General features: G+C 42.1%; 1 protein-coding gene across 1 annotated transcript; it reads left to right on the forward strand.

The window, feature by feature from the left end:
• Positions 1-219: 219 nt before the first annotated feature.
• On the forward strand, positions 220-24955 carry LOC106093068 (transcription elongation factor SPT6). The gene is made up of 6 exons (XM_013260048.2): positions 220-402; positions 4113-4197; positions 13153-13355; positions 13422-13538; positions 13608-13768; positions 20240-24955. Exons 1-6 carry the CDS (start codon positions 364-366, stop codon positions 24891-24893), a joined length of 5259 nt encoding a protein of 1752 aa, XP_013115502.1. The 5' UTR covers positions 220-363; the 3' UTR covers positions 24894-24955.
• The last annotated feature ends 692 nt before the right edge of the window (positions 24956-25647 follow it).

Below are 25647 nucleotides of genomic sequence, written 5' to 3' on the forward strand. Positions count from 1 at the left end.
GCACTCCGCGACAAAAAATTGTACTCAGCTGTTTACGGTACACTACCTGGTAATTATGTCATGACAAGACCTTTATTATTGAGCCGTGGTATTTCCCTAGTTAAAAATTTATTGTTCATTTAATCTCTTCGTGTAAATGCACCTTTAGTGCACTATTCCATTGTTCCCCGTTGCCCATTTTGGTTTGTTTCATATTCGGGTATCAGTTACTTCGATGGAAAAGAATTTGCTTTCTGTTTTCACAATTTTTTTTTTTACTTTTCACGATTTTTAAGAAATTTGTACTGTAAGAGAAATAACTATATGTTTGAAGCACCATCGGATTTTTGGTTTAATTAGGATTGTGAAATACTTTTATCGAAGATGGCTGACTTCATAGATTCTGAAGCAGAAGAATCTGAGGTAAGATGGATATAAGTAAATGAATATTGCTGTACATCATGTACACATTTTGGGCCGCATTCCCATCAGGTTAAATGACCATACTGGCCGGTTAATGTTTTTTCATTCATTCACAATTTTTTATGCGAAATCGTTCCTGCTCGCAAATTTTAGTGCATATAAAAGATGCAATTTGGGTTAACATTGGTTTGGAATACATGGCGATGTGTATATATGAATAATAAAATACATTTTGAATTTGCTTGATTGGCAAAGATTTTAGTGAAATTTTCAATGTCGAGTGTTGGCTAGGTAAGGTCATTGCTTCATTTTTGTCGAAAGTGCCTCACATGTACATCTGTTCGGGCTGGTAGTTTTTGTGGCTTCCTTAAGTTAGGAAAGCAACGCAGCATGTAATCGCTACAATTAACTTCCGCTTGACCACGATGGGATTTTTTGGTGTGATGGTTATTGCTCACATATAAAATCCGTATAGGTATATTAACAATTTTATGAGATTGCAAACTACAATATGTGGATATGGCAATGGACTTTATCCAACCAAATCAATAAAATCCACATTGAACCCAAACGAAATCATTATGAAGCGCTATAAAATAGGTTATGTTATGGTGGCACACGGTCCAGTTGTATACACTGCAGCAACGTGATGATAGATGTATGCCGGTCTTCTAGTTTCTTCCGACCAAATAATACTTTTTAGTCTTTGCTCGACATTACGATGTCTCAATCATATCTCCATGTACATTTGTTATTGTAACCCCATATTTGCATGTGGAGGTAGTAATCCTCATCAAACTCCAATAGGTGAGCAAGTTCGTTCCGGTCCATTGATACAATTGCTGCGTGAACATGATGGTCATTGATTCTATAAAGGTGCCAGTAATTTGATTCTTCATATCGAGTATCATAGGCCAATAAAAACTAACACTCACATGAACATTTCATTAAGGAACGGGATATTTTTCATCAATGAGTGCAGTTCGATTTAACGTTCATTGATGCTCATTGATAAGGGCCTCCTTTTTATGCCGAGTCTGAAGGATGTGCCGCATAGTGACACCACTTGATAGAGAAGTTTGTGGCTAGCATTAATAATTGGATAACCACCGCTGAAAATTTTTCTAAAGTTCACGCTGAGATTTGAAGTCATGCCTTCGGGGTCATAGGGGGTCATGCTAACCTTTGCGCCACGGTGGCCTCCCGATATCACAGGTACTCCGAGTCAGATAACCTGTAAATCAACACTTTCGGCATATAGCCTGGCATAGCACATTGCGACAATTTGTTTTGACATTGTTGTTGTTTTGGCCACATATTCATGTGGAGGTGGCAATCCTCGTCAAGCCCCTGAAGGTGAGCAAACTCGTTCCGGTCCAAAGGACCGATCGCCGCGACAACAGGATGGCCATAGGTTATTTAAAGGCGCCAATAATTCGCCTTGTCATATCGAGCATCATAGGCACCCAGTATTTAAGCAAGAGCCGGTGCCGCCCGGCCTCTCACTGAGACTCTCCCTTCGATAGCGCTGATTGTACGCGACTGCCGTTGTAGCTACTCCGTATGGAGTATTCTACTATCACTATTGTAGACACATGCTTTAATGTGGGGGCAGCGTTCCTTTATAGCAGTTTATTGTGTTCTATCTTTCGCCTGCTTGATTCTGTTGTGTGTCAAGACCCAGTAACTCTGCGACTAAGATGGGGTGCGTCCACAGGGATCGGGCTCTGAGTCGAGTGGGTCTGGCCGGGCAGTTAAACAGGTGACGTGTATTGTGCGGTCCCTGGTTACAATCGGAACATACATCTTGCACGTCGGCATCAATCCTTGCTCTGTAGGAGTTGAAGCGGCTGCATCTGCCGGAACGTAATTGAGCCAGAACTACTCTGGTTTACCAGGGGTGGCCAATTTCTTCAGGTGCAATGGAAGGCGGTCGCTCTCCAAGGACTACATTCTCCCGGTAGCCATTTACCGCGTCTGCTACCATGTCTGCATGAATGTTGTCTAGACCTGCTTGATATGCCGCTTGGTCTAGAGGTTCTCTCTTGTAGCGCTGAACCTCACGCTCTTGATATGTAGATCTACCTTCAGGTTTCTGGGCGGTGGATATCTATCAATAAGATGATGATTTGGATGGTCTCTGCTATAACAGCCCAAAAGGTATTGCTTAGACAGCACGTAGTTATGTCTTCGCACTGGTAGGATCTTTGTCTCCTGATGGAGGTGGTCCACATGAGAACTGAGGAGACAGCCCGTCGCAGTTCGGAGGGCGGCATTCTGACAGATCTGAATATTATTTCACTGCGTGCCACAAAGTTGACGAGACCCCACTGGCGCTGCATAACTTACCACAGACCGGCCGATTGCTTTGTATGTGGTCAACAAGGTTTCTTTGTCTGCACCCCAAGTGCTGCCAGTAAGTGACTTGAGGACCTTGTTTCTCTTTTTGACTTTAACGCAAATTGCTGTGCCATGTGGGGAGCATGTGTAAGAGCTGTCAAACGTGACGGCAAGTATTTTGGGAAACTTGATGGTCGGAATCATTTCTCCATCGACTATCACAGTCAGCTCAGTATTCTCCTGACGCGTATTTGTAGTTAACAATGTGGCTGAAGATTTGGTGACAGATATCTTCAGATTTCTTGCAGCGAAATATGAGGCAACCTATCGCAGATGTTAACAATGAGTGGGGGGCCTGATGCCATGATCGTACAATCGTCCGCATATGATACGATCTCTATACCGTCAGGAGGGGGTGGAATGGAGGATAGGATACCCCACTTTGGGGAATTCCCTGTTTCACTCTGCGGTGCTTCGACTTCTTATCCCCAAATTCCACAAATGACTGGCGGCCAAACAAATAATTCGCGACCCAGCGTTTCAGGCCTGGCTGGAGGGACATGTTGGCGATGTCCTTAAATAATTTGGCATGGCTCGTCTCGAATAGCTGGCGAATTTAGTCCATATAAAAGGTCTAATTTGGTATAACACTGGTATGGAACGATGGAGAATTAATGATTGCATATCACATGTTTTTCGATGTTTTTGTTGTTGTAGCCACATACTTGCATGTGGGAGCGGCGTTCCTTGGGAAACTCCCCTTGTGGGGCAAGGCCATTCCGATGCATGTTGATGTTGTTGTTGTTGTAACCACATTTTCATGTGAAGGTGGTTATCCTCATCAAGCTGCTGTAGTTGAGCAAGCTCGGTACGGTCCAAAGTATCGATCGCCGTTGAGAACAGGTTGGCCATAGGTTATTTAAATGCGCCAATATTCGGCTTCTCATATTGAGCATCATAGACACTCAGTATTTAAGCATGACCCGGTGCCGCCTGACCTCTCACTAAGGCTCTCCATCCGATACCGCTGATTGTCCGCGACTGCCGTTGCAGCTACTCCGTATGGAGCATTCCACTATCCGCAACTTGTGCACACGCCCGGTAGCTCAGTGCTAAGCTTCTCGTGACAGCAATGAACAACACACAGATCGGTCCTCAATGTTCCAGCTTCAATAAATGATGATGTAAGATTTGCGATACGTGGATTTTTGGTTAAACGAGTTTGAGGTATCACCAAACCAAAAACGCCTAGGCTGTATCTTACCGAAAAGAGCTAGGAACTTTTCATTCCCTTAATCTTTTCAAATTTTTCTTAAAAAAACCTTCATTGAACTTTTTAAATTATTAATAAAAATTTATTTTTATTTCAGGAGGAAGAAGAGCTTGATGTTCGGGATAAAAAAAGGGGTAAAACAAACAAAGCCGTAGCAGATAGCAGTGAGGAAGATGAAGAAGGTTTGTTTTTATAAAGATTTTTTGTGTTGAATGCCACATTACTTTCCATTATTGAAACATGACTGAGTCTTGTAATATCAGAGTCGCAATGAAATACATTTCACAAATTTATTCCTAATTCAAAAATAAGTTGAAAATAAATGCTTTAAAGTTTTTATTTAATTTTGTTGTATTTGATTTTGTTATTATTTGAATAAATTTGCAATTATTTTTCATATCAAATGTGATCGAAAATGTTATTAAAAAAGTAATTATTAGACTTTTTAATGAAACTTTAAGAGTTTTCAATTAAGAAATTTTTTAACACAAAACATTTGTTATCCTAAAGCTGTATTTTTCAATTAAAATTGTGATATTTAAAGAAAATTAATTGTAATTAAAAAATAGCTGAGCATTTTGCAGTTTATAGTTATTAATTTAATATTTATTTCTTGATGTCAGAAGAAGCCGCATTATTTTATGCAAAAAGCAATGTTAAAATGTATGAACAAATAGGAAAGAAAAAAAAGTCAAAAAAGACTTCATGCAAAATTTCAGCCAAATCGGATACTAACTGCACACTCTAGAGGCTTAAGAAGTCAAGAATCGAGATCCTTTTTAATGGCAGCTATATCAGTTTATGAACCGATTTGAACAATACTTCGCATAGCTGTTGAAAGTCATAACAAAATACTTCGTACAAAGTTTCAGCCAAATCGTATAAGAGATGCGCCCTCTAGAGGCTTAAGAATTCAAAAATGCTAATTTGTCCATGAACACTCCATAAAGGAAGCGGGCAAACTTCTCACACCTCAATGAGTATTGTCCGGTTCAAGTTTTATGCTCAATAAAAAAGCGTCTCCATTTTATAGCCGAGTCCGAACGGCGAGTGGCGATGCGACACCTCTTTAGGGAGAAGTTTTCAACTGGCAAAGTACCTCACAAATGTTGCTAGGATTGGAAGGGTACATTTTTTCTGATGTCCTCGTTGGGATTTGAAGCCAGGCGTTCTGAGACCTCTGGGTCTAGCCCGGTCATATGCCATATGCAAGACCCTTTCGGTCCTTGTGCATAGCTGGTTCGGATGCTTACCTCTAAGAAGTATTATAACATCGTCTGCATAGCAGACAGGTTCAAATCCCTGCTCAGTCAGCATCCGTAAAAGGTGGTCACGGAAAGGAGTGGCAATAAAATGCACCCCTGTGGCGTGCCCTGTACCACTCACTCCCTTATATTTATGTCATGGGACGTAATTTAATTTTTTAGACATCAATGAAAAATATCCCCAGGGACCTTGCAAATAGTCCCCAGGGACATTCTCACTCGCCGGTCGATGAAGTAGTTCAAACAAATAAAAATATATTCTTTATTACTTAATAAAAAAATTTTCGTTGTCATAAGAAATGCATTGATATATCCAGCTTTAAGCTGCTATCCTTATGTACGTCAAATACGAATAGAGGGCGCTCTAATCAGCATGTATTCTCATATGTATTTTTGAAAATGCATACGACAATACAGATCGTAGGATAGCGAAATTTTCGGATATTGCATGGATTTTTTTGTTGGCTTCATTGCAAGAAAACAATGGGTTTGATAATTTTTTGCGCCACGTAATGGATTTCTATAAAATAACGTTTAATTTTGTTGAATGCGTACTTTGTCAGAAAAAAAGGTTTGACAGATTGGCCAATCGAATGCATAGTTTGTTGTCAGCAGTTTATTGTGTTCTATCTTTCGTCTGCTTGATTCTGTTGAGTGTCAAGACCCAGGAACTCTGCGACTAAGATGGGGTGCGTCCACAGGGATCTGGGTCTGCGTCGAGTAGGTCTGGCCGGACAGTTAAACAGGTGACGTGTATTGTGCGGTCCCTGGTTACAATCGGGACATACATCTTGCACGTCGGCATCAATCCTAGGCGGCTGCTTCCGCCGGTACGTAATTGAGCCAGAACTCCTTTGGTTTTCCACTGGAGGTCAATTTGTTCAGGCGCAATGGGAGCCGGTCGTTCTTCACCACATTCACCCGATAACTATTCACCGCATCTGCTACCGTGTCTGCTTGAATGTTGTCTAGACCCGATTTATATGCCGCTTGATCTAGAGGTTCTCTTTTGTAGTGCTGAACCTCATGCCTTGATTATGTTTTTGTCGTGGGCACATGCTTTCGGATGAATGTTAGTGTTGGTCAACGTTAAGATACCAACATCGGTATTCACAAAAGTGAATTCAATTTTAACCCGAATCAAACTATATTTTTTTTTTTGTTGAATATTTTTTAACGTTTTATTCAAAATTTATTATTTGGACGTTTAAGATTCTAAAAATATTGCGTTTTAGTCGCTGGTGTCCTTTGAAACTAGAAATATCCTGTTGCCCTATGGAAATACCAGGGCTGTTAGAGTACTGTGGTATTGTTAGAGATAATTTCAGATATTACTGCATTTTATTGAAGAAGGAATTGAAGGAAGGAATCAACAAATTAACATAGCCGCTATTGCCAAAACGCATAAAAAGTTCGTTGTCTAGGGTCTTATGAAGCCAATTTTTGAAACGCGTTAATATAGGAGCTACATAAGCTTATTGACCGATTTGGACTATATTCGACACGGACATTGGGATTCATAGCTGAAGTTGAAGTGCAAAATTTCAGCCACATCGGTTAAGAACTGCGCCCTTTATGGGCTTAAGAAGGAGCCCATATCAGATTATTGAACCAAATTGCCATATATGAACAGTGTGGCCATTGGTTATTTAAAGGCGCCAATAACTCGCCTTGTCATATTAAGCATCATAGGTACTCACTGAGACTCTCGGCTCGACATCGCTGATTGTCAGCGATTGTCGTTGCAACTACTCCCTATGGAACATTCTACTATCCGCAACCTGTGGACAGCGCCCGGTAGCTCGCAGCTAAGCTTCTTGTGTCAGCAATGAACATGACACAGATTGGACGTCAATGTTCCAGCCTGTGTGGTGTTCACAGCCATCCCCTGGCGGGAGAATGTAAGGTAGTGTGGATTTAATAATTGTTGGGTGTAGATTTTCCAGTCCTACAGAACAATTTAAGAAGTGTAATAATTTTTCATTTTTGATATTAAGTTGGTGATCAGTTGACAGCATATCATACATAGATTAAGTTGCAATCAATTTTCAGTAATTCGCGCTCAAGAGTAAAATATTGGGTTGCCCAAAAAGTAATAGCGGATTTTTTAAAATAAAGTAAATGCATTTTTAATAAAACTTAGAATGAACTTTAATCAAATATACTTTTTTTACACTTTTTTTCTAAAGCAAGTTAAAAGTTACAGCTGATAACTGAAAGAAGAAAGAATGCAATTAAAGAGTCACAAGCTGTGAAAAAATTTGTCAACGCCGACTATATGAAAAATCCGCAATTACTTTTTGGGCAACCCAATAGTTAATTTTCTGGAAGTTGTGGTATTGAGTTCGTTGCTGTTGCTTTAGAGTTTCGGCATTATACGTCATAAATATAAGGTCATGCTTAGAGTAGCAGGGCACACTTGGTTGATCATACAACAGAACATTGTTTAACTTTGCAACTGGGAATAAATCAAGAAGACTATTCCATGTCGTGGTATAGTGAGTTGGTATAACAGAGTTCACGCAATGCATTCCGATTGAGTTGAAAGCGTCTAAAAAATTACTTTCATTAAAAATGTTGGAGTTAAAGTCTGCAACTATGACATCATCGTAATGGACTGATATGTTCGTAATGGAGTCAATAAAAGCGTCATAAGGTTTATGCCGGTTCGGTTTATACCCACAGTCAATCAGAAGTTTTCGGGAGGTGGTTACTATCTCGATAAATATTGGTTAATTTTTTCCTGGTTCGCTTTATTTTAAATAACTTTATATGAAAGGCTATTCCTTACATATACGGCCACTCCTCATCCCAGGGTGCTCCGATCATTTCTCAGCATACTGTGCGCCAATAATGCTATCTGTTACAGAACGCCAATTATGCTATGTGTTACAGATGGATTAAGCAAAATTTCTCCGACACAGATTATGTCCATTCCGGAATTTTCTAAGTCGATCCTGAATTCGTCAAAAATATTTCTTAAACTTGGCGCATTTATATGGCAAATTGTAAGGCCGGATTTTTGTCTAGACAGAACTCGTATCATATTTAAAGCCCCGCTATTAGAACTCACTACTATTTAAAGACGGCATTTAAAGATGTGGTTGGCAAAGCGGTGGGTAAGAAGTGGAGATGTTCACCATTTTCCAATGGTGTTTTAAAAGGTGTATATATTTATAAATATCTTGTATAAAAAGTTAAAAATACTATACCGATACATAAAATACAAAGACTTAAGTAGACATGAACAACTAAAAGTGTGCTAAGTTCGACTGGGCCGAATCTTGGAAAAACCACCACCATGGATTCTGCTAAAAATTTATACAAAATAAATTAGGTTGTAGGGCATAATTGTATTCTACATACCAAACTTCTGTCAAACCAGCAAAAATTAAAGCTTCTAGGAACCAAACAAGGACGATTGAGAGACCGGTTTATATTGGAGCTATATCTGGTCATAGACTCATTTTGGCAGTTGTTGGAAGTCGTAACATAAACTTCGCATGCAAAACGTCAGCCTAATCGAATGAAAATTGCGGCATGTTAGGACACAAGTGGTCAAATCGGAAGATCGGTTTATATGGGAGCCATATCAGGTCAAAGACCGATTTGAACCGTACTAGACATAGTTGTTGGAAGTCATAACAAGACACTACATGTAAAATTTTAGGTTAGTATACCCCCATCCTATGTGGGCATAAAAAGCATTATATGTGAGTTAATTCGCATTGTCGCTTTGGAGAAAATACTGATCAAAAATTTTAAATCATCAGCAATAAAATTAACGCTTGAAGTGTCAAATGCAAATGCAAATACAAATTTTGCCCATGAACATTCCACTAAGGAACAGGGGCAAACTTATCACATATCAATGAGTGCAAGTTTAAGCTTAATGATAAGGGGTCTCCTTTTTTTAGCCGAGTCCGAACGGGGAAAACCACCGCTGAAATTTTTTTTTTGTTCTTTCGGATCGTCTCGCCAGGATTCAAACCCAGGCGTTCAGCGTCATAGGCGGACATGCTAACCTCTACGCTACGGTGGCCGTTTGAAGTGTCTGTCTGCTTAATTCAAAGTTATTGCCTTTTTTCAAAGTTATATTTCCCATCTTCAATGATTTATTTTTGTTTCTTCCACCTTTATGTTTTATAAATTTTAATTAGTTTGATTATTTAATTAAGAGTTTATGCTCCCATATTTCTAAAAAGGGCATTTCGAGTTTTGATACCATGCGCTTTATGTTTGCCAGACCCAACTCGACTCATTTTGCTGCCAGACTAAGCTGAAACTTTTTTGATTTTTTCAAAAGTTCGACTTCTGCTTTTGATGACTAGCCCATAATATCTATGTCGTAGGCATAAGCGAGCAGCATGTGTTCTTTTTGAGTAGTATGTCATATCTATTCACACCCGCATTTCGTATAAACTTTTCTATCAGTATGTGGTCTTTGGTGTATATTCGAACGCCGCTCCAACACCGAAAAGGCAATAAAGGACTCAAATGAAAGTTATTTGCAGAGTACGTATCTGAAATGTATTTTAGAGTCAAATATCTGTGGGGCTGCCTCGTCCACAAAGCCCCCGAAAGCTGTCTTGGAACCAGTCCTGATAATATAGAATTTAAACGAAATGTGTTCAATGCGCTTTCGAATATACGAGGTCTGTTATATACGTTTCTGGCCCAGGCAGCACCAAGGGTTGGCAGATGCAATCTGACATTTCCATTGGAAAGTTTTACATTTTCTAGTTTAATCGTTCTCGAACCGTTTTGACGTACGACCATACTTTGTGCTGTTTACCGTGATTAACTCGTGAACATTTTTGTGCGACTCATGTGACATACCATGAGATAGAGGCATCCTTGGGCATTTCTGTCACAAGCATATATTCAATATTGCATGAATCCTTGCCGTTAATAGGGTTGACTTCCGCACAAATTGGCAATCGCTCAAAAAAGGCTCCTGTCGATTAGTGCAAAGAAAGATCGTACACGTGGCGAATCGTATGAGCTCGAAACTGACTACGATTATGCTATAAAATGTCAAATTTTGCAGTAGAAATGTCAGATTAGACCTATTGCCTAGGCCAATAGGTTAGGTTAGGATAGGTTGAAAAGAGGGTGCAGATATTAATCCGCCCCATGCCATAAGGGACATACACCTAAGCCAGTAATCGGCTTGTTGTGCGCTCTTAAAACTATAAAGTAACCTCTAAAAAGAAAATTTTATGTTGGGAATTCCGTGCTACTTACAAAATTCTTAATTGTTTTCAATACCACTCCACTAAGTTGGCTCATATCTGGTATTATGTATCCACCTAAGTGCCGGTATCTGTTAGACACGATAACCGGGCAATGACAAAGGAAATGCTCCAACGTCTCATCATCTTCCCCGCATGCCCTATACATGCTATCACTTGCCGCACCGTTTTTACATAAGTGAGCTCGTAGTCCTATGTGTCCCGTTATGATACTAATAGCTATACTGACCTCCTTCTTACTTGCTTTCAGTAAAAGCCTCGTCTTCTCACGATCTGGAAAAAAAAGAATTCTCGGGACGGGATAGTTGTGTGCACCACACACGAGAAGCTTAGCTGCGAGTTACCGGGCGCATCCACAGGCTGCGGACAGTGGAATGCTCCATATGGAGTAGCTGCAACGACAGTCGCGGACAATCAGCGGTATCGAGCGGGCAGTCTCAGTGAGAGGTGGGGTTGCACCGGCTATTGCACAAATACTGAGTGCCTATGATGCTTGATATGATAAGGCAAGTTATTGGCGCCTTTAAATAACCAATGGCCACTCTGTTCCCGCGGCGATCGATCCTTTGGGCGGGAAGGTGCATGCTTACCTACAGGAGCTTGACAAGGATCGCCACCACATGAAAATGTGGTTACCACAACAATAAAAAAAATGTTTTTTGATATTCTCGCCAGGGTTGGAAGTCAGACGTTTTCTGTCATAGTAGCACTTATGCATCAGTGTTGCCATATTCATAAATTCACAATAGTTGAAGCTAATTGTCTGATTTCCCAATTATTTTTCAATTTTGTCAAAACCTAGGTTTATTGGCTTATGCCGTTTTTTTACTTTTTATACCCACTGCCAATGGAAATTAGTACACCCCCTGTACTAATTTCTGTTTGTCATTCTGTTTGTAACTCCTCGAAATATTCGTCTCAGATCCCATAACGTATATATATTCTTGATCGTCATGACATTTTAAGTCGATCTAGCCATGTCCGTCCGTCCGTCTGTCTGTTGAAAGCACACTAACTTTCGAAGGAGTAAAGCTAGCCGCTTGAAATTTTACACAAAAATCATCTTATTAGTGTAGTTCGGTTGGGATTATAAATGGCCCATATCGGTCCATGTTTTGATATAGCTGCCATAGAAACCGATCTTGAGTCTTGAATTCTTGAGCATCTAGAGAGCGCAATTCTTATCCTATGTGGCTGAAATTTTGCACTTCGTTTTTAAGTATGACTTTCAACAACTGTGCTAAGTATGGTTTAAATCAATTCCTAACCTGATGTAGCTGCCATATAAACCGATCTTGGGTCTTGACTTCTTGAGCCTCTAGAGGCCGCAATTCTCATCCGTTTTGGCTGAAATTTTTCATGAAGTGTTTTGTTATGACTTTCAACAGCTGTGCTAAGTGTGGTTCAAATCGGTCAATAACCTGGTATAGCTGCCATATAAACCGATCTGGGGTCTTAACTTCTTGAGCCACTAGAGGGCGCAATTGCTGTCCGATTTAGCTGAAATTTTGCATGAATTATTTTGTTATGACTTTCAACAACTGTGATAAATATGGTTCAAATCGGTTCATAACCTGATATAGCTGCCATATAAACCGATCTTGGGTCTTGACTTCTTGAGCCTCCAGAGGGCGTAATTATTATCCGACTTGGCTGAAATTTTGTACAACGGTTTCTCCCATGACCTTCAACATACGTGTCGAATGTGGTCTGAATTGGTTTATAGCCTAATACAGCTCCCCTATAAACCGATCTCCCTATTTTATCTCTTCAACCCCTAAAGTGCGCAATTCTTACTAGATTTTGCTGAAATTTTGCACAATGACTTCTGCTATGGTCTCCCATATTCAATTCAATTATGGTCCGAAAAGAGCCATAACTTGATATTGTTCCAATAACATAGGAATTCTTTTCTGTTATCCTTTGTTTGCCTAAAAAGAAATACCGTGAAAAGAGCTCGACAAATGCGATCCATGGTGGAGGGTATATTAGATTCGGACCGGCCGAACTTAGCAAGCTTTTACTTGTTTATTTTGTTTTCTGAATTTTGTAATTTTTAAGGCCTATAAGAGCCCATTCAATAAAATTAAATTAAGCACTACTCTCAAACGTATGACGAATGTTTTATATGTCGGGAATATATGTCATATACGTCAGAGTTTCGGATAGACCATCTCTGCCGCTGATGAAACTTAGATTCACCGGCCATTGAATGTCGAAGGGACGCATTGACTGGGTAACCAACGGCTTCTTTAGTTTGAAAACGGTGCTTGAGGATAAAAAGTGTGCTATATAGAGATTTGTCAATGTCAAAAAAGCTTACAACTCATTGAAATTAAAAATCGAAAACCGTCTTTCATTCGCCTGCGTTTTTCATTTTCGACATCGATCGATGCCGCAACAGGCTATTAACCATTGGAATAAGTTAATAAACTAAATATGAATCAAAACAATATGTTTATTTCATGGCAGCTGGTTGTACGTACCGGATTGACCCGATGGAGTCCTTCATTAGCAAGGGCTGTCGCCTCGGTTTAGAACGCAGTGCTACAACAATAACAATAGCTATATAATATACGATACACAATTCAGTCCAATAATAATTTAAAATTTACAGATGACGAAGAGCGTATTCGAGAAGAACTTAAAGATTTGATTGATGATAATCCGATTGAGGAAGGATCGGATGGAGAAGATTCCGACGCATCAAATGCTTCCAAAAAACGTAAAAAACATGAAGATGACGATTTAGATGACCGGTTGGAAGACGATGATTATGATTTAATTGAAGAAAATCTGGGTGTCAAGGTTGAGCGACGGGTACGTTTTTGGGATGTTATTGTGTATAGAACTATGCAACTATGGCTCATTTATATAATTTTACAGAAACGTTTCAAACGTTTACGCAGAATTCAGGAAGAAGAAAGTGATGGAGAAGATGATCACGTCGATGAAGGTTTGGCTAGAGAGGCCATTGCTGAACAATTGTTTGATGATGATGAGGTAAGTGCAGCCTTTTCACCTTTCTCTTTTTTTTTTTGAACTAGAAACCATATTTTTACAATGTTTTAGAATGTTGAAAGGCAATCGGAAAAAAGCCAGAGAGAGCAGCCCGAACATTTTGAAGAAGACGAGGAGGAATCAGATTCAGATGCCGATGACTTTATTGTCGATGACGAAGGACGGCCCATAGCTGAAAAGAAGAAAAAACGAAGACCAATATTTACCGATGCGTAAGTTTTTTATTAATTTAGTTAAATACAATTTGGTTTGAGGTGTTGTGCCATAATTCGATCTGAAGTTTTTACTGCCAAATCTCTCATAAAAATCCAATTTTTAAAAGCTACATATGTATATCATTATAACATAATAGGTTTATTTGCGAGACTATTTCGATTAATGTAGTCCATAAACAGTCCATTAAAAAACAGGTGCAAATTTCTCACATATCAATGAGTGCTCCGATTCAAGTTTGGGCTCAATGTTAGGTGCCTTCTTTTAATAGTCGAATTCGTAGGGCGTGCCACAGTGCGACACCTCTTTGACACCGCAAAGTGCAAACCGCTTTATTCCACTTGTGGGTGGAACACTTGGAGCAATGTAACTTAGGCACCGGTGTAGGCAAACTGTGGCCTACTGTTAAGTCACTAACGAACCCTGGTAGACTGGACGACAGGACTTCAGTCACTTTTGGCGACATAACTGTGATTGACCCGAAGAGGTACGCCAGGTTGTTCAACCGTCAATTTATTGTGCATCCCGAGAGTGACAGGGCAAAGAGGAGAGCCATTCGTCGTATGTATGGTCTCCGAGCCGAAAAACAGCCATCATAATTTACCGTGGGCGAAGTTACGAAAGTCATCCGTGGCGCCAAATCATCCAAGGCGTTGGGCCCCTACGGAATCTCTACACTGATGCTGTAAAAAATGCAAAATTTGCAGGGGCAAACTTCTCACATATCAATGAGTGCAGTCCGATTCAAGTTTAAGCTCAATGATATGGGGACTCCTTTTTATAGCCGAGTCCGAACGGCGTGCCGCAGTGCGAAACCTCTTTGGAGAGAAGTTTTACATGGCATAGTACCTCACAAATTTTGCCAGCATTAGGAGGGGAAAACCATCACTGAACATTTTTTTTGATGGTCTCGCCAGGACTCGAACACAGGGATTCAGCGCCATAGGCGGACATGCTGAACTCTGCGCTACGGTGGCCTCCATACTGGTGCTGTACAATCTGGATTTACCTGGAGTTGAGTACCTTACTACTGTTATCAACCTGTCTTTGAATACTCTTCTAGTTCCCGATGTCTGCAAAATTGGCAGTGATCCCGCTGCTGAAGCCCGGAAAGGACCCGAGTTTAGGGGAGTCGTACAGACCGATCTCCGTTTTCTCACCAGTAGCAAAGACGCTTGAGGCATTAATTTTTCCGAACCTCGTAGGAGAATTTCCATTCGCCGAGCATTAACATGGATTCCAAAGACTGCATAGCACAACAACTGCTTTGAATGCCATCACCGCACACATTTGCCGTGGCTTCAATCAGCTCATGCCATGCGATAGGACGGTCCTCTTGGCACTGGACCTATTAAAGGCATTCGGTCAGCCATGCCAAATTATTTAAGGACACCGCCAAAACGGCCCTCTAGCCAGCCCTGAAACGCTGGGTCGCGAATTATCTGTGTGGTCGCCAGTCATGTGTGGAATTTAGGGATAGGAAGTCGAAGCACTGTAGACTGAAACAGGGAGTTCCCCAAGGTGGGGTGATATCTCCGGCATAGTTTAACCTCTACCTATCCTCCATTCCACCCCCTCCAGACGGCATAGAGATCGTATCATATGCGGACGATTGTACGATCATGGCATAAGGCCCCCCACCCATTGATGACATCTGCGAGTGGCTGAAAGTCTACCTCAACGAGCTTGACGCATATTTCGCTGCAAGAAATCTGAAGATATCCGCCACCAAATCTTCAGCCACACTGTTCGCTACAAATACGCGTGAGGTGAATACTGAGCTGACTGCGATGGTCGATGGAGAAATGATTCCGACCATCAAGTGTCCCAAAGTACTTGGCGTCACATTTGACAGCTCCTACACATTCTCCCCACATACTACAGCAATTTGCGATAAAGTCAAAATGTTAGGTGCCTTCTTTTAATAGTCGAATTCGTAGGGCGTGCCACAGTGCGACACCTCTTTGACACCGCAAAGTGCAAACCGCTTTATTCCACTTGTGGGTGGAACACTTGGAGCAATGTAACTTAGGCACCGGTGTAGGCAAACTGTGGCCTACTGTTAAGTCACTAACGAACCCTGGTAGACTGGACGACAGGACTTCAGTCACTTTTGGCGACATAACTGTGATTGACCCGAAGAGGTACGCCAGGTTGTTCAACCGTCAATTTATTGTGCATCCCGAGAGTGACAGGGCAAAGAGGAGAGCCATTCGTCGTATGTATGGTCTCCGAGCCGAAAAACAGCCATCATAATTTACCGTGGGCGAAGTTACGAAAGTCATCCGTGGCGCCAAATCATCCAAGGCGTTGGGCCCCTACGGAATCTCTACACTGATGCTGTAAAAAATGCAAAATTTGCAGGGGCAAACTTCTCACATATCAATGAGTGCAGTCCGATTCAAGTTTAAGCTCAATGATATGGGGACTCCTTTTTATAGCCGAGTCCGAACGGCGTGCCGCAGTGCGAAACCTCTTTGGAGAGAAGTTTTACATGGCATAGTACCTCACAAATTTTGCCAGCATTAGGAGGGGAAAACCATCACTGAACATTTTTTTTGATGGTCTCGCCAGGACTCGAACACAGGGATTCAGCGCCATAGGCGGACATGCTGAACTCTGCGCTACGGTGGCCTCCATACTGGTGCTGTACAATCTGGATTTACCTGGAGTTGAGTACCTTACTACTGTTATCAACCTGTCTTTGAATACTCTTCTAGTTCCCGATGTCTGCAAAATTGGCAGTGATCCCGCTGCTGAAGCCCGGAAAGGACCCGAGTTTAGGGGAGTCGTACAGACCGATCTCCGTTTTCTCACCAGTAGCAAAGACGCTTGAGGCATTAATTTTTCCGAACCTCGTAGGAGAATTTCCATTCGCCGAGCATTAACATGGATTCCAAAGACTGCATAGCACAACAACTGCTTTGAATGCCATCACCGCACACATTTGCCGTGGCTTCAATCAGCTCATGCCATGCGATAGGACGGTCCTCTTGGCACTGGACCTATTAAAGGCATTCGGTCAGCCATGCCAAATTATTTAAGGACACCGCCAAAACGGCCCTCTAGCCAGCCCTGAAACGCTGGGTCGCGAATTATCTGTGTGGTCGCCAGTCATGTGTGGAATTTAGGGATAGGAAGTCGAAGCACTGTAGACTGAAACAGGGAGTTCCCCAAGGTGGGGTGATATCTCCGGCATAGTTTAACCTCTACCTATCCTCCATTCCACCCCCTCCAGACGGCATAGAGATCGTATCATATGCGGACGATTGTACGATCATGGCATAAGGCCCCCCACCCATTGATGACATCTGCGAGTGGCTGAAAGTCTACCTCAACGAGCTTGACGCATATTTCGCTGCAAGAAATCTGAAGATATCCGCCACCAAATCTTCAGCCACACTGTTCGCTACAAATACGCGTGAGGTGAATACTGAGCTGACTGCGATGGTCGATGGAGAAATGATTCCGACCATCAAGTGTCCCAAAGTACTTGGCGTCACATTTGACAGCTCCTACACATTCTCCCCACATACTACAGCAATTTGCGATAAAGTCAAAATGTTAGGTGCCTTCTTTTAATAGTCGAATTCGTAGGGCGTGCCACAGTGCGACACCTCTTTGACACCGCAAAGTGCAAAACCGCTTTATTCCACTTGTGGGTGGAACACTTGGAGCAATGTAACTTAGGCACCGGTGTAGGCAAACTGTGGCCTACTGTTAAGTCACTAACGAACCCTGGTAGACTGGACGACAGGACTTCAGTCACTTTTGGCGACATAACTGTGACTGACCCGAAGAGGTACGCCAGGTTGTTCAACCGTCAATTTATTGTGCATCCCGAGAGTGACAGGGCAAAGAGGAGAGCCATTCGTCGTATTTATGGTCTCCGAGCCGAAAAACAGCCATCATAATTTACCGTGGGCGAAGTTACGAAAGTCATCCGTGGCGCCAAATCATCCAAGGCGTTGGGCCCCTGCGGAATCTCTACACTGATGCTGTAAAAAATGCAAAATTTGCAGGGGCAAACTTCTCACATGTCAATGAGTGCAGTCCGATTCAAGTTTAAGCTCAATGATATGGGGACTCCTTTTTATAGCCGAGTCCGAACGGCGTGCTGCAGTGCGAAACCTCTTTGGAGAGAAGTTTTACATGGCATAGTACCTCACAAATTTTGCCAGCATTAGGAGGGGAAAACCATCACTGAACATTTTTTTTGATGGTCTCGCCAGGACTCGAACACAGGGATTCAGCGCCATAGGCGGACATGCTGAACTCTGCGCTACGGTGGCCTCCATACTGGTGCTGTACAATCTGGATTTACCTGGAGTTGAGTACCTTACTACTGTTATCAACCTGTCTTTGAATACTCTTCTAGTTCCCGATGTCTGCAAAATTGGCAGTGATCCCGCTACTGAAGCCCGGAAAGGACCCGAGTTTAGGGGAGTCGTACAGACCGATCTCCGTTTTCTCACCAGTAGCAAAGACGCTTGAGGCATTAATTTTTCCGAACCTCGTAGGAGAATTTCCATTCGCCGAGCATTAACATGGATTCCAAAGACTGCATAGCACAACAACTGCTTTGAATGTCATCCCCGCACACATTTGCCGTGGCTTCAATCAGCTCATGCCATGCGATAGGACGGTCCTCTTGGCACTGGACCTATTAAAGGCATTCGGTCAGCCATGCCAAATTATTTAAGGACACCGCCAAAACGGCCCTCAAGCCAGCCCTGAAACGCTGGGTCGCGAATTATCTGTGTGGTCGCCAGTCATGTGTGGAATTTAGGGATAGGAAGTCGAAGCACTGTAGAGTGAAACAGGGAGTTCCCCAAGGTGGGGTGATATCTCCGGCATAGTTTAACCTCTACCTATCCTCCATTCCACCCCCTCCAGACGGCATAGAGATCGTATCATATGCGGACGATTGTACGATCATGGCATAAGGCCCCCACCCATTGATGACATCTACGAGTGGTTGAACGTCTACCTCAACGAGCTTGCCGCATATTTCGCTGCAAGAAATCTGATTTGGTGAAGCCACCAAATCTTCAGCTACACTGTTCACTACAAATACGCGTGAGGTGAATACTGAGCTGACTGCGATGGTCGATGGAGAAATGATTCCGACCATCAAGTGTCCCAAAGTACTTGGCGTCACATTTGACAGCTCCTACACATTCTCCCCACATACTACAGCAATTTGCGATAAAGTCAAAAGTAGAAACAAGGTCCTCAACTCACTTGCAGCACTTGGGGTGCAGACAAAGAAACCTTGGTGGCCACGTATGTACAGAGCAATTGGCCGATCTGTGGTAAGTTATGCCGCGCAAGTGTGGTCTCGTCAGCTCTGTGGCACGCAGTGGAATAATATTTCTGTCAGAATGCTGCCCTCCGAATTGCGACGGGCTGTCTCCTCAGTTCTCATGTGGACCACCTCCATCAGGAGACAAAGATCCTACCAGTGCGAAGATATAACTACATGCTGCCCAAGCAATACCTTTTGGGCTGTTATCGCATCATCATCATCTTGTAGATTGGTATCCACCTCTCAGAAGCCTTAAGGTAGATCTACATGATCAAGAGCGTGAGGTTCAGTGCTACAAGAGAGAACCTCTTGGGCAAGCGGCATATGCGGGTCTTGACAACATTCATGCAAACTCGGTAGAGATACGGTAAATAGCTACCGGGCTATTGTCGTCCTTGGAAAACGACCGCCTCCAGTTCCACCTGAAGAAATTGACCTCCGGAATTTGAATCCAGGCGTTCGGCGTCATAGGGGGACATGCTTTCCTCTGCGCCATGGTGCTGGCTACATTTTGAGGTATCCTGCCATGTTCAAACTTCTCTACCACGTGGTGTCGCTATGCGGCAAACCGTTCAAGTTCGGCATAAAAAAGGACTCTCCTCATCTTTGAGTTTGAACTTTAATGGGACTGCACTCATTAATATAGGAAAAGTAATCCCTGTTCTTTAATAGTTCAAGGGAAATTTAGCATTTAGTGAGCTTACAATGGTTCTTAATTTTAAATATGTTAGCCGTTATTTGACATCTGGCCGCAGTCTGTGATGGTCCTATTGATTCCCTTAAAACAGGTTCCCTCACTGCGTCTTGATCACACCTGCGGTCTATGCCGCATCAGCGTAATTTGCTACCAGTCGGACAATCGATTTTTAAGAAATCTTTTTTGCTCATACCCAAAGGGTTACCGGATAGCGACTTGACCTTTTTTCTGATTCTTCCTGGTAAGGTAAAGGATTCCCTGTTTAGTTATATGACGATTGGACTTCGGGATTTTCAAATCCATAACAGATAGCCGACTTCATATGTAGTTCACAATCCATCTTTTTTAACTCCCTAGCTCGACGACGTCATTGAAGAGACGTCGAATGTACCCGTATCGAATGCCTTCGATAGGTCTAGGACAACGAGTATTGATTATACATTGTTTTCTTTTTTTTCATTCCAGGTCGCTTCAAGAGGGTCAAGATATTTTCGGTGTAGATTTTGATTATGACGATTTTTCAAAATATGAGGAGGATGAATATGAGGACGATTCGGAGGGAGAAGAATACGATGAAGAGGGGGGAGAGGATGATCGTGGGAGAGTAAAAAAGAAATCAGCAAAAAAAGTACCCAAGAAGACCATATTCGATTTGTACGAGCCAAGTGAGCTAAAGAGAGGTCATTTCACCGATCTCGACAATGAGATTAGGAAAACTGACATTCCCGAACGCATGCAGCTGCGGCAAATTCCAGTTGTTGCTGTTCCCGAAGGTTCCTCTGAGTTGGATAATGAAGCTGAATGGATATATCAGCAAGCCTTCTGCAAACCTCCTGTTTCGCAACATGACAATATGGACAGCAGTAGAGAGAATAGTAGAAAACCCCCCAGCGCTGTGGGCAAAATAAAACAAGCCCTCGAATTTATAAGAAATCAACAGCTTGAGGTTCCTTTCATATCGTTCTACCGCAAGGAGTATGTCAAGCCGGAACTAACAACCGAGGATTTGTGGAAGGTGTACTACTTTGACGAGCGTTGGTGTCAATTATTGAGCAGAAAAAATAAGCTGTTAATACTATTTGAAAAAATGCGCAACTATCAGATCAATGAGATCATGAAGAAAACTGATAGCGATTTGGCGGAAGATATTCGGGTGCTCAAAGATGACGACTTTGAACGTTTGCGTGACGTTCAGACCATGGAAGAACTCAAGGATGTGCACTTACATTTTTTGTTGTACTATTCCCATGAGATACCAAAAATGCAAGAAGAGGAACGCAAAAAAGAGAAAGAGCTGAGGAAGCAACAGCGAAGGGAGAAGCGGCGGCAAAACCTGGAAAATAGTGAAGAGCAGGATGTTGTGATCAACTCCGACGACGATAGCGGCGATGAGTCGGAAATTCAGGAAGAACACTTAAAGCAGGCCAAGGACTCTGGGCCCTATACAATGTGTCGCAAAGCTGGTATTTGTGGATTTGCCAAACATTTTGGCCTACTTCCAGAGCAGTTTGCCGAGAATATTCGCGACAGCTATCAAAGACATGAAGTTGATCAAGAGGTTATAAGCCCAACGGATCTGGCAAAGCAGTATTTGTGTCCAAAATTTATGATAATAGATGAGGTTATCCACGCCGCAAAGTTTGTTGTTGCCCGACAATTGTCAAAGGAGCCGCTGTTAAGGAAGACCATTCGTGAGGTTTATTTCGAAAGAGCCAAGATCATTGTGCGTCCTACAAAACAAGGAATCAAGGAAATCGATGAGAACCATGCCTGCTATCCCATGAAATATCTAAAGAATAAACCAATACGGGAACTTGTCGGAGAGCAATTCCTTAGGCTTGTTATGGCGGAAGACGACAACCTCATTACCATTGACATAGCCGATGAAATCGAGGGCAATACATCGGGTTCGTACATAGAAGAAGCAAAACAGCTTTACCAGCGCGATGAATTTTCCAAAGTGGTACAGGAATGGAACACGCTTCGCGGCGAGTGCGTTGAGTTGGCTCTCAAAAAAATGGTTATACCTGATTTAAAAAAAGAGTTAAAGCGAATTGTCTTGGCTGAGTCGAAAGAATTTGTACTTAAAACTTGCTGTAAAAAATTGGCCAATTGGTTGAGAGTGGCTCCATTCAATCCGGACTTTTCAGATGAATACACATTTGATGATTGGGGCGCAACCAAGGGAATACGTGCATTGGGTTTGGCGTTTGTTCCCGACTATTCACAGGCCGCCTTTTGCGCTATAACCAATCCAGAGGGTGATGTTAGTGACTATTTACGGCTTCCGCATATTCTAAAGCGAAAATCTTCGTATAGAGCAGACGAAAAGTCACTGAAAATGGCCGACTTGAATAACCTCAAGGATTTCATCAGAAGTAAGAAGCCACACGTTGTGGCCATTGGTGGCGAATCCCGGGAAGCACAAATGATCCAGGCGGACATACAAGAAATCATAAAAGAACTTGTGGAGGAAGATCAATTTCCCAACATAGCAGTGGAGATAATAGACAACGAATTGGCAAAGATCTATGCAAACTCAAACAAAGGTGCATCCGATTTCAAGGAGTATCCAACGCTGCTCAAACAGGCTGTCTCATTGGCACGAAAGATACAGGATCCCCTTTTAGAGTATTCTCAACTTTGCGGGCCAGACGAAGAAATCCTATGTTTGCGCTATCATTCCTTGCAGGATCAATTGCCAAAGGAAGAGCTATTAGAGCATCTATACATTGAGTTCATCAATCAGACAAATGAGGTCGGTGTCGACATAAATATGGCTGTTCAAAATTCATACACTTTGAATTTGGTGCAATTTATATGTGGCTTAGGTCCCAGAAAAGGTTTAGCCCTAGTGAAAATTCTAAAACAGACGAACCAGCGACTAGAGAACAGAACACAACTCGTTACCTTGTGTCACTTGGGGCCAAAGGTATTTATAAACTGTTCGGGTTTCATTAAAATAGACACCAGTTCCCTGGGCGACAGTACAGAGGCTTATGTGGAAGTGCTGGACGGATCCAGGGTTCATCCTGAAACCTACGAATGGGCTCGAAAAATGGCCATCGATGCAATGGAGTACGATGACGAGGAAACCAATCCAGCTGGCGCTTTAGAGGAAATTTTGGAAAGTCCTGAAAGGCTCAAAGATCTTGATCTAGATGCATTTGCTGTTGAACTGGAACGGCAGGGTTTTGGAAACAAAAGCATAACTCTGTACGATATACGGTCGGAACTGAATTGCCTGTACAAAGACTTCAGATCCCCATACCGTTCACCTAATTCTGAAGAACTGTTTGACATGTTGACAAAAGAAACTCCCGAATCTTTTTATGTGGGCAAAATGGTGTTGGTGACTGTTGCTGGTATTTCCCATCGCAAGCCGCAAGGCGAACAGTTGGACCAAGCAAATCCCGTTCGAAATGATGATACCGGCAATTGGCAGTGTCCGTTTTGCCTTAAAGATGATTTCCCCGAGCTATCAGAAGTATGGAATCATTTCGATGCCGGTGCTTGCCCAGGCCAAGCCACAGGCATAAAAGTTAGACTAGACAACGGTCTGTCTGGCTTCATCCACATAAAAAATCTATCCGACAAACATGTTAAGAATCCCGAGGAAAGAGTTCAAGCAGGACAAGCTATTCATGTAAGAATCATAAAAATAGACGCTGATCGCTTCTCCGTAGACTGCTCATCGAAAAGTTCCGATCTCATGGATAAGAACCACGAATGGCGGCCCAGGCGTGATGCTTTCTATGACTATGAACAAGAAGAAGTGGACAACAGCAAGGAAAAGGATCAGAAACAAGTTCGAACCAAACAGCAATACGTGAAGCGAGTTATAATACATCCCTCGTTTCACAACAAATCTTATGCCGAAGTTGTTAAAATTATGGAAACAATGGATCAGGGTGAAGTGATTGTGCGACCCTCAAGCAAAGGCTCCGACCACCTAACGGTGACATGGAAGGTTACCAAGGACATTTATCAGCACATAGATGTTCGCGAGGAGGGAAAGGAAAATGCTTTCAGTTTGGGTCAAAGTTTGCTGATTGGAAATGAGGAGTTCGAGGACTTGGACGAAATTATTGCCAGACACGTCAATCCCATGGCGGCGTGTGCCAGAGAATTGCTTACCTACAAATATTACCGTGACACAGGCGGAGGCCTAAAGGATAAAATGGAGGAAATGTTGAAGGAAGAGAAGCAAAAAGATCCTAGAAAAATACATTACTTTATATCGGCCTCCAAAAATTATCCAGGTAAATTCTTGCTCTCCTACTTGCCGAAAAATAAATGTCGACATGAATACGTCACAGTAGTTCCGGAAGGTTTTCGTTTTAGAGGACAAATATTTGACTCACTTAACGGCTTTCTCAAGTGGTTCAAGGATCACTACTCGGATCCGATAGTAACAAATACACCTGTATCAACACCTCATATGAATTCAGTATCACGCATAAGCAACAGCGGCTACGACACGCCTCGAATCACCGATTCAAGATCTTCTCATCCAATTCCACAGAGTGTTTCCGTTCACACGCCGCACTTCTCCAGTACGCCCGGGTATCACGGAGGCTATGTCAATACACCGTACACCCCGAGTGGTCAGACTCCATTCATGACGCCCTATACGACTCCGCACTCATCTCAAACTCCCCGATATGGCAGCAATACACCTAGTCCAAGCTCTTCAACTTCGCATTTGATGTATGGCCAATCTCACAACATGAGAAATTCAAAGGAATCATCAGGATACCACGGCAATTCCCAGAAATACGATGCAAATTCGTACAATAAAAATAATCGCTCCCAACGAAACAATGAAAGTCTTGAATGGCAAATTGCTTCGGATTCGTGGGCAAGAAGAAAACGAGTCAATCCTGCCATACCCGCCAGCCGTACTGCTCCCACGGAACCCATACGAGCTCCCAATTATTCGATGCCTCCCCCAAGCAATGATTATCCAAATCCTAACACTCAGTATGTAGAAGAGAATCGAGTAAGAACATTAGACTACCAACGAAGCCCTAGGTCTATACGTAGTACTCCGCGTACGAATACCTCTCCACATTCTATGAATTTGGGTGACTCTACTCCATTATATGATGAAAACTAAAATGTATCTATTCAAAGACCTAAATAAATGAATAAACCAATAAAGATATTTACACAAACACACACACAGACACTCTCACCTCATATCGCTAAATCGCATGTTGAAGTATTGCCACGAAGAAGGAAAAGCAGAAATTAGTAGAAATCGGTCATTTTAATAGCAATAAAATAATAGGTTTATATCTATCTACATGTAAGAAAAAACGCTTTTCGTATTTTTTGGTTTATTGAATGGACCCAAAAGAGATTGGAGAATTGAAAAAGAAATGCTTTGTATGGAAAAGTAAAAAAAAAAAAACAAAAATTTCAAAAAAGTAATATCTGGAATTTTGAGAATAGTTAAATTTCGTAGAAGTAAATCTCTTTGCAATCTTAGATACAAGCAAACATGTTGTTTCATTCGGGATTGATTTTTCCCTTAAGCTTTTTCTGTGCATATTTTTTCTCAGAATTGGTAGATAAGGTTTACCAGGTTTATACTTTACTTTTACTTTAATTGGCCAGGACTGAAAATTTATTCCTCTAGCCGAAAGTAGAATAGATGTCCAATCGCCTCGATTTCTGCGCTTCTTCTTCAATCTCCGACACCCAGTTTCGAGATGTCGCTCTCCAGTTTGTCACTCCGTCGGAGTTTTGGTTTTCCCCTTTTGCGTTTTCTTTTATGGCCGCCTTCAAAAGACTTCATTGCTGGAGCTTCTTCATCCATTCTGACATGAGCTAGCCAACGAAACCGTTGTATTTTGATGCGTTTAACT

This window comes from Stomoxys calcitrans, chromosome 4 (assembly GCF_963082655.1).
Source record: "Stomoxys calcitrans chromosome 4, idStoCalc2.1, whole genome shotgun sequence".
Taxonomy (NCBI): domain Eukaryota; kingdom Metazoa; phylum Arthropoda; class Insecta; order Diptera; family Muscidae; genus Stomoxys; species Stomoxys calcitrans.